This window comes from Elephantulus edwardii, unplaced genomic scaffold (genome assembly GCF_000299155.1).
Source record: "Elephantulus edwardii isolate Elephantulus edwardi_28Jun2011 unplaced genomic scaffold, EleEdw1.0 scaffold00122, whole genome shotgun sequence".
Classification (NCBI taxonomy): Eukaryota; Metazoa; Chordata; class Mammalia; order Macroscelidea; family Macroscelididae; genus Elephantulus; species Elephantulus edwardii.
The window spans coordinates 3,280,003-3,289,868 of NW_006399872.1; the positions used below are offsets into that span (position 1 = coordinate 3,280,003).

At 38.8% G+C, this 9,866-nt stretch overlaps 1 protein-coding gene across 1 annotated transcript in view; it reads right to left on the reverse strand.

Annotated features, from left to right (window-relative positions):
- Positions 1-9,170, reverse strand: part of ADH7 (alcohol dehydrogenase 7 (class IV), mu or sigma polypeptide) — a 41,816-nt gene extending 32,646 nt beyond the window's left edge. Inside the window, exon 1 of the mRNA XM_006893081.1 lies at positions 9,106-9,170. Coding sequence (XP_006893143.1) covers positions 9,106-9,123 — 18 coding nt within the window. The 5' untranslated portion in view covers positions 9,124-9,170. The remainder of the gene's footprint in view (positions 1-9,105) is intronic.
- Positions 9,171-9,866: the final 696 nt, after the last annotated feature.

Consider the following 9,866-nt stretch of genomic DNA (forward strand, 5'->3'; position numbering starts at 1 on the left):
CAGAACCATATTGGAAAAGTCAAAAGGTCATAATGCATGTAAGTGGTAGAATATAGAAAAATGTGTTTGCTGGCACCTCAGCCTGACCCTTGTATTAGGCCAATTTTACAAAGTGCTTAGTCCTACAAATTATGCCCCTTCCCCTAGTTGTCCAACAAACTTGGACAAAGGCTCTTAGTTTCCATTCCAGTGGTGGAACCATCCCAGTAGCAATCCCAAGGTCCCATATTAGGTCTCTGGTTCTCTGTCTGTGGTCAGGTCTCTGGTTTTTCATTGTGACTGCTATGGCTGTTGGTCTTGTAGGCACACTTGCTTGCTTTTTTCCTGGTAGTGGGGTGTTTGGTTTTTTTAGTTTGTTTCCCAACCCCCACCCCCCACCCCACTGCTGAGTCCACTCAGTTTAATGGATAGACTGATTGATGAGTCTAGCCAATCTCTTTATGGAATGGTAAAATAGCCAAGCCACTTGTAGATAGGCTAACTAACATGTCCTCTCAGCATATTCCTGCCTATCCCCATGATTAAGTCAGATTCAAAGGCTAGGAAAGCCATATTGAAAGATAAGCTTCATACATCTAATGTGACACTGTTAGAGGAATTTTAGATATTCGTGTGTCTCTTGAAAAAGAGTAAGTGATATTCTAGAAAAATAGGGATGTCTCAAAGCCATAAGAAATTTAATTTAATAAACACTTTTTGCCTTTCTAAGAAAATTATTATTAATAATTTAGCCAGATGTTGAAATTAGGAATTTCATACCACAGTATCAGGTAAGTAAATTCTAGGTGGATTAAATAAGTAAGATTTATTTTTATAATCAGATTATTCTAAAATTAACCAAAAAAGTCAAGAGCAGCTACATAAAGTACAATACCATTTTTTTATTACAAATAATAGAAAAAAGGAGCTTGGGTGGCCCAGTACCCTGTTAACCAAGAATGCTAGGGGGAAAGTCTTAAAAGAAACAAACACACAACAACAATCACACACATACATACACAACTAAAAATATCTGCCATAGAGTCAGTTCTGGTTCATGGGGACCCCATGTGTGTCTGAGCAGAATCATCTTCCACAGGGTTTTAAGTGGCTGAATACCTAAAGGCTACTCTTCTGAAGTGACTCTGGGTAGATCTGAATCTCCAACCTTTCAAGTGGCAACTTAAAACATTAACTATTTGTATCACTCATCAATAATAGCTTCTGAAGAATTATGTATGGTGAGAAAGGGTCCATGGATCTTTTTAATTGAAAGAAAGTAATTTTGAGGAAGAAATAACTAAAGTAAAAATTTCAAAGATTAAAAAATATGATAGCTTTAATGCTTAAATAAATTTATAAGGATAGCATTAAACTCCCTCCAAATCGTGTGCCTTTAGGTATCTCTCTCTCTCTCTCCCCCCCTCTCTCTCCTCTCTCTCTCTCTCTCTCACACACACACACACACACAGGAGATACAATAAAAGGATATAACTGCCACATTATCAGTGTATTGATTGTGAAAAAATTTTTCTTTGTAGAAAGTGTTGAGAAAAAACTTAGTGCTTACTGAGGCAACAATGATTTGTATTTATGGAAAATACACGATTGTTGTTCTGTGCCATCAAGCCACCTGACACTAATAACGACCCTACTACGTGCAATAGCACTGAAGCCTGCCCAGCACCTAACCAGTCCCACTGACCCTGACACACTTACCCCCATTGCTCCAGTTACTGTATCAATCAATCTCATCTGGGGTCTTTCTCTCCTACGTTGTCCCTCCACTTCTCCAACGACTGGTCCCTCTAGGCCATGAGCCCAAAGTATGTGAGGAGAAGCTACAAAATCCTAGGCTCCAAGGTGAAACTTGCTTTCACCCTCTCCAAGACAGACCTATTTGTTTCCTTGGTGGTCCATGATATGTTCAAGACTCTTCTTCAGGACCACAACTCAAAGGTATCAATTCTACTGTCATCGTTAGTCATTGTCCAGATCTCTGATGCATAGCAAGTAATTTTGAAGACCAGGGCCTGGATTAAGCACCCCTTAGTCTCTAGACTGACATCTTTGCATCTCAGTACTCTGGAAAGATCCCTGACTGCAGATTTTCCCAGCGCAATTTGTCTTTTGATTTCCTGACTATTCATGCCAAGAGTTCTGATTGTGGAGCTGCAATTGTTAACAATCTCAGTCTCTTCTCCATCATGGTGCAGCCAATTGGCCCAGTGGTGAAAATCTTTGTATTTTGACACTGAGCTTTAGGCCATATTAAAGTCCTTGATCTTTTGCAGCAAGCGCTTCAGGTCCTTCTCACTTTCAGCAAGCAAGTTTGTGTCATCTACATAACATAGGTTGTTGATGAGTCTTCCACTGATTCTGATGCCACATTCCTCCTCATAATGTCCAACACTCCCCACCCCCAATGATCTGTTTTGAATATAGATTGAAAAGGTATGGAGACAAGACATATTGCTGGCACACTCTTCCTGATTTTGAACTATAAAGTGTTTCTTTGCTCTGTTCTGAGGACTGCTTCCTGGTCTGAGTACAGGTTTCACATGAGCACAGTCAAGTGTTCTGGGATTCCCATTCTACTTGAGGTTAGCCACAATTTATTGTGATCCATATGGTCAAATGCCTTTGCTTTGTTAATTAAATACAGATAGTTATTCCTCTGTTACTCTTGGCTTTCTGCCAAGAACCATCTTACATTGCTAATAATGTTTCTAGTGCCAGGACCTCTTCTAAAACCCAGCTTATATTTTTGACAGTTCTCTATCAATATACTTTTCCAGTCATTTTTTGGACAGTCTTCAGCAGAATTTTGTTTGTGTGTGGTATTAGTGATATTGTTCAATAATGTTCATACTTTGTCAGGTCACCTTTATTTTGAATGGGAATATATATGGATTTCTTCCAGTCAGTTGACCAGGTAGCTGTCCTCCAAATTTCTTGGCCCAACCTGGTTAGCACATCCAGGGCAGCATCTGTTTGTTGAAATATGTCAGTTGGTATTCCATCATTTCCTGGGGCCTTATGTTTGCCAAGACCTTTAGAGCAGCATGCACTTTTTCTTTCATCACCATTGCTTCATGATCATATTTTGTTTCTTGAAATTTTTCTGTCTGAGCCAATTCATTTTGGTATAGTGACTCTGTATACTCCTTCCATCTTCCTTTAATGCTTCCTGGATTATTCCATATTCTGTCCATGTTGTTGTTGTTCTTTTTCTTGTTATGTAACTTTGAGTCACCTATGACTCTAAGTGATCCTTTGTACAACAACCCTAAACCCTGCTCTATCCTGTGCCAATCTTATTGACTCTGACACACCTACCCCCCTTAGCATAGTCATTAAGTTTATCCATCTCATTGAGGGTCTTCTTCTCCTGTGCTGTCCCTCTACCTTCCCAAGCATGATGCACATCTCCAAGGACTCCTTGCATCATGTACAAAGTATGTCAGATGAAGCGTCAGAATCCTTGCCTACAAGGAGTCGCCTGGACTCACCCTCTCTGGTACAAACTTGTTTGTTCTTTTAGCAGTCTATGGAAATTTTAAGGAACGTTTACTGAGATCATGGATTTCCATTCATGCATTGTTGCAAATTTTCCTCCCTATCCCCCAAAAGAGATAATGGATACCCATGGTGGACACTGTTTGGTGGCACTTCCCGGTTAAAAACAAGCTTGGAAGCAGGAGTGGCATCCACTTCCGTAAATAGCTTGCCTCCAGAAACCCTATGAACCTGGAGAAAGGATAAAAAGTCATGCACGGGGGAAAAAAAAAAGTCATGCACGCAAGTGTTGAGGACTTTCATTCATAGGGTCGCTATAAGTAGCCTACGGCACTTAACAACAGTAAGCCTAAAGCAAGATTACTGTTTCCCTCCGGAAACCATGGCTCCTCCTGACCTTTTCTACTTGAGCTTTAAGTTTCCCATATGATGTAGCTAGATAGCAGTGTGGAAGGTCAAAATAACTGTGATATTGGTGTTCTTGGCACTGGACAGCAGGGGTAGCAGCTGGGCAGTCTTCAGGTGGCAGCAAAATCTCCAGGAGGTGGGGGCAGTGATTTGGTGCTCTGGGTGGGATTGTAATCTGGGCCACACTGAAAGTGCAGCCCCTCAACCTAGTAGACAGTGGTTCTGTCACTGGCCAGAGTGTTAGTGTGCCAGTCTGGGCCACAGCCCTTAGAAGACACCTGGGAAGCAATGGCTGGAAGATGTTCCCAGATCAGCCATGCCACATAGGCCTACGCATGTTGCAGAAGAGCAATGGTGAAGTTTCCTGATGAGTGTATCTCACCAGAAGAATGCTTCTTGTGAGAAGCTCACCATTATTATTATTGCATCTTGGTTGTATGTTTGATTGACTTCTGACTGCAAACGTTGGCAGAAATCATCTATTTCCTCGTTTTTGGCTCTGGTTGGTGGTATACAAATGTGAATGATAGTGGTATTAATAGGTCTTCCTTGTAGGGGTATGCATGTTATTCTGTTGCTCACAACATTACATGTCAAGATAGATCTAGAAATGGCATTTTTAACTATGAAAGTGACCTCATTGTGTCTCACCTTTTCATCTACAGCAGCGTAGATCATATGATTGTTTGATTCAAAATATCCCATGCCAATCCATTTCATTTCACCAATATCTAATATGTCAATATTTATGCTTCCCATTGCTTTCTTAATGATGTCCTGTTTTCCTACCTTCATGCTTCTCACATCCCACCTTCCAATCATTAGTTTCTGCTTACACCTATTTCTCCTCTTTTGTATTTCCAAATTTGAGGACTCAGCCTCAGTTGCCATATCTATTAGCCTACTATAAGTGTGCTCTATTGTACACAAGGTTTTTGAAGGCTTTTTACAGTTCAGAAGTGATGACCAACACTTCTTCCTAGTCTGTCTTAATTTGATTGCTTAGTTTTAGAACAATATCTGACACACAAGCGTTTTACCGAAAGAAGCAGATAAAAATGACAATTCCCATTACAGAATAATCAGTATATTCCATCACTCTGGTGCATATTTATTGTCCCTTCTCTTTCCCTGCTACATCAGCATTTGTTGCACTTCTGCCTACCCCTTAGCATCAAGATACTTAAAATATTAAAGGGGAGCTCTGGTGGCCTAGTGGCAAGAAACTGCACTGCAATCCCAGAGGAACATGGTTCAAATCCACCAGATGCTTTGCCGGAGAAGGAGGCGCAATATCCTCCTGTACCAGTCAGATCTGATTTGACGGTACACGCACACACACACACACACACACACACAAAATTAGGAACTTTCACCTTGAAATTCCATATTTCAAGTATAAATTCAGAAAAATGTTGATATGTGCTAGAGGTTAATAAAGAAAAATGAGTAAGTAACTCAAATGATCAATTGCTAAATAATGGTCAAATAAATTGTCCTGCACCTAGAATCTAGAATTAACTTGACTTTTAAAAGTGCTTAGCAATGAAAATAAATTGGGAAGATATTTATGGTAAGTTGGAATAATAGGATACAAAGAGTATATTTATTAGTACAATTGCTTAAAAATATGGATCAGGCTGAAAATACAGGGTAATTATGGGCAAGGTCCAATGGCGATTAATTTTATAAAACATAATGCATGAGAATGTATGAAACACAATGTGAAGAATACTGTAAAACACAATGTATACAAACTTTGTAAGCAAACCAGTAAAAAAAAGTAAATAAATAAATATATATATATATATATGAATGGCAAAAGGTTTTGGGGGTTTATACCTGGGAATTACGTTCCCCTCCCTCTATATTTTCTCATTTTCAGATCTTCTAGAAATATAGTCTTTTTTAATTAAAAAATTAAAAAATATTATATGTAAAAAATTAGTCATCCCCTATGTAAAATGAATGACTTTTTTCATTAACTATGGTGAAGCAACAGATCCACTGGCAATTATATAATCCTTATGGTGGCAAATCTCTAAGGAATTGAGATGCTAACCCAAAGGCCTTACCTCTCTGGCAGTTTGAATTCACCAGTGACTTCTTGGGAGAAAGATGAGCAGTCTTCTCCAGTACTAATTACAGCCTCAGGAATCCAATGGAAGGTCAGCTATAATCAGTTTGAACTCAAAAGCAATGAGTTTTGAGTTTATGGAATTTGAACAGTGGTATGACTCTATATATACTAACCTTACGTAGCTTAATATTGCATATGAAAACTTTAATTAATTAATTAAATTTAATTAATTAGAACACTGTCTTGAGGCTACTGTGTAGCCAACACAGCCAGGTCACAGAGGTAACACAATTAGAGTTTTTGAGAGGTTAAGAGTTGGAAACGTTTTCCTTCTGCCAATTTAAAAACTTACTAATTTATATTTCTGTGTGGATCATAACAAACTGTGGCTGACTCTGAGAAGAATGGGAATCCCAGAACATTTAATTGTGCTAATACGAAACCTATACTTGGACCAAGAGGCAGTAGTCAGAACAGAGCAGGGTAACACTGCATGGTTCAAAATAGGGAAGGGTGTACGCCAGGGATGCATCCTGTCTCCATACCTTTTCAACATGTATGCAGAGCAGATTATCCGAGAGGCTGGGCTCTATGAGGAGAATTGTGGCATCAGGATTGGTGGAAGATCTATCAACAATCTCCGTTATGCAGATGACACAACCTTGCTTGGTGAAACTGAGGAGGACCTCATGCACTTGCTGCGAAGGGTCAAGGACTGCAGCCTTCAGTATGGACTGAGGCTCAATGTCAAGAAGACAAAGATTCTCGCCACTGGACCAATTGGCAGCGTCAGGATGGATGATGAAGAGATTGAGAGTGTTCACAGCTTCACTTTGCTCGGCTCCACAGTTAACACTCTTGGTACCAGCAGTCAGGAAATCAAAAAGCGTATCACGATGGGAAAGTCTGCCGTTAGGGACCTGTCAAAGGTACTCAGGAGCAACAGTGTCTCTCTGGAGACTAAGGTGCGCCTGATACAGGTCATGGTATTTGCAATCGCTTGTTATGCATCAGAGAGTTGGACAATGACTAGGGAGGACAGAAGGAGAGTGGATGCTTTTGAGCTGTGGTGCTGGAGAAGGGTACTGAATGTACCCTGGACTGCCAGGAAAACAAACAGATCCATCTTGGAGAGGATTAAACCAAGGCAAGGATTCTGGGGCTTCGTCTGACATACTTTGGACATGTTGCAAGGAGGGACGGGTCCTTGGAGAGGGACATCATGCTTGGGAGGGTGGAGGGACAGCGCAGGAGGGGAAGACCCTCTATGAGATGGATTGATTCGGTGACTGGGGTAATCGGGATGGGTGTGTCAGAGGCGGTGTGGTTGGCGCAGAATAGAGCAGGGTTTAGAGCTGTTGTGCATAGGGTCGCTATGAGTCGGAAACGACTCGATGGCACATAACAACAATAACAACAACAATTTATATTTCTAATTTCTAGATTCTATAATGTAAAATTTATTCACAAACTAATGTAGTTTGTTGGGATTCAGATCCCAAATGGGATAGCTTTATTCCTGTTCCTTTCAACCCCAGGAATAATTATCACAAATTCTAACATTATTTGTCATGTTAACCCAAACTTTAAATATCATCTTCAGTCTTTTTTACAAAATGCTAACATAGGCTTAGTGCACAGTTGTTTAAATAAAAGCCAGTCAACAACAAACATCAAATATTTCAAACAATTATGTACTCATTTAAAGTGAGAAACTATATAAGCTTACAAAATAAAGATATTTTAAAAGTTAATGTCAATCTTTCTTTTTAAAGGTTAAACATATTTTCATTTCAAGTGGTCAAGATTCTTACTCTAATTGGTTCTACACTCAAAACTCATGGAAGCAGCAGCCATAAAATCAAGTGATGCAGTGTATTGGCCAAAGTCTTTTTCAAGGTTATACAGCAAAGATGCCATTAAGGAGATATTTTCGATCACTTCATATACATTTGATAGTTAGGCAGCAAAGTAAAAAGAATGAAGAATTGATGCTTTGGAATTATGATATTGGCAAAGAATCCAAAATATATCATGTACTTCCAGAAGAATACACAAATTTGGCTTGGAATAAGTATTAATACAATGTTCCTTAGAGATAAAGATGTTCTACCTTGTCTTACATACCTTGGCATTATTATCAAGAGGAATCAATCCTTCGAGAAGGGCATACGTTTTGAAAAAGGAGAGTTAAGAAAAAGAAATTTAAAACACACACACACACACACACACACACACCAACAACAACAACAACAAAACCAGGAAGATCCTCAATGAGGTAACTTGTAGCAACAGGCTCAGACAACAATGATTGTGAGAATAGTACAGGACTGGGCAATGTTTTGTTGTGTTGTATGTAAGGTTGTTAGGAGAGAACCCTGGTGTCCTACTGGTAAGAGGGTACACTGCAATCCTGAAGGAATGGGGCTTGAATTCACCAGTTGCTCCTCAGGAGAAAGTTGGGCAATCTCTTCTCATGTGATTAACTGTCCAAAAAAATCAATGGAGCTATGGGTTGTTTCCAACTCGACAACACACAACAACAAAAAAATTGCTATGAGTTGAAACTAATTAAACACATATAACAACTTATAAGGAATCCTGATTTTTTAAAGACTTTTTAACAACTTGTTTTTTGATGAAAGTATCATTCTTCAGAAACTTTGAGAGAATTTATACTTTGCATTCCACAATTAATATTTCCCATTGTTGACAATCGGATTTTTTTCCCCAATGAGTAGGACCCTATACACTCACTGAACTATTAAAATAAGGTTGCCAAGACTGTTGAAAGCCCTAAAATGGAAGCACTCTTCTTCCTAAGGCAATGTGCAGCTATTCTGAAATTAAATTATTAGCAATGCCAGCATAAATCCTATTTCTCTATTTTTCTCAAGTGTCTTGCTGAGAAATCTTTCAGAAACTGTTTTCAATTTAATTCTGTTTCTATTGGCACTTTCTGAAAGGCTCTGTAGTTTCCAGCATGTGTCTGCCATTCAAATCAACAACCATTTAATTTCACAAGAAATAGCCTTAAGTAATTAAATAATTTGAAGTTATGAAAATCAAGCCCACATTATTAGATCATGATAATGAAAAGACACAAAGGTTCTGCTTACTTTTCCAGCAGTGCTCATCTTGTTTTTCTCTGAGTCCGCTTTTTTAGCAAAAGGACTTTTTCTGCCTGATGGTTGACTCTTTCTGCTGTTAAGTATATTGTTCCTCCAAATAAATAGTCTGCCCCAAAAGTCCTGCCTCCAGCTAGAATGATGACTCACAACTTTCAAAATGTTCCGCAGTTCACAAGCCTCACCCTTCAAAGATTAGTTTATGGGGGGAAAAAAAGACAGTGACTTTTATGATTAAGCTAAGAATAAAGATCTAACAAAGACAAGATAATCAAACCTATTGAAAAGAATTGAAAGCACTCCTGCCCATGTTCTATCTGAGGATATGTAAACAGGCCAGGCCAGTGCAGTTCAACACAATGCATTAAAATGTATTGTGTTGCCTAACACACTCTACTGGAAACAGCTGATTTTAGGGAGGTATACTTCTTTGTACAAAGACTTAAGATTGTTTTGGAATACATGCAATTAAATATTAATAAAAACAAGGCCCAGGAAATGTAAACAAATTTGAATAGAAAGTAAATGTTAAATCACAAGAAAAATATAAACTTATGGAAGACTAAAATTTCAAGGCATTTTGGGTATATAAATATGTATAAAACTTTTCCAAGCTTATAGAGAGATTATGGTCTGATCCCAAATCACCATTTTCCACAGTGTTGTCATATGTGGTTTTATAGTTTGTGTCAACAATCTGCGTTATGCAGATGACACAAACTTGCTCACTGAAACTGAGGAGGACCTCATGC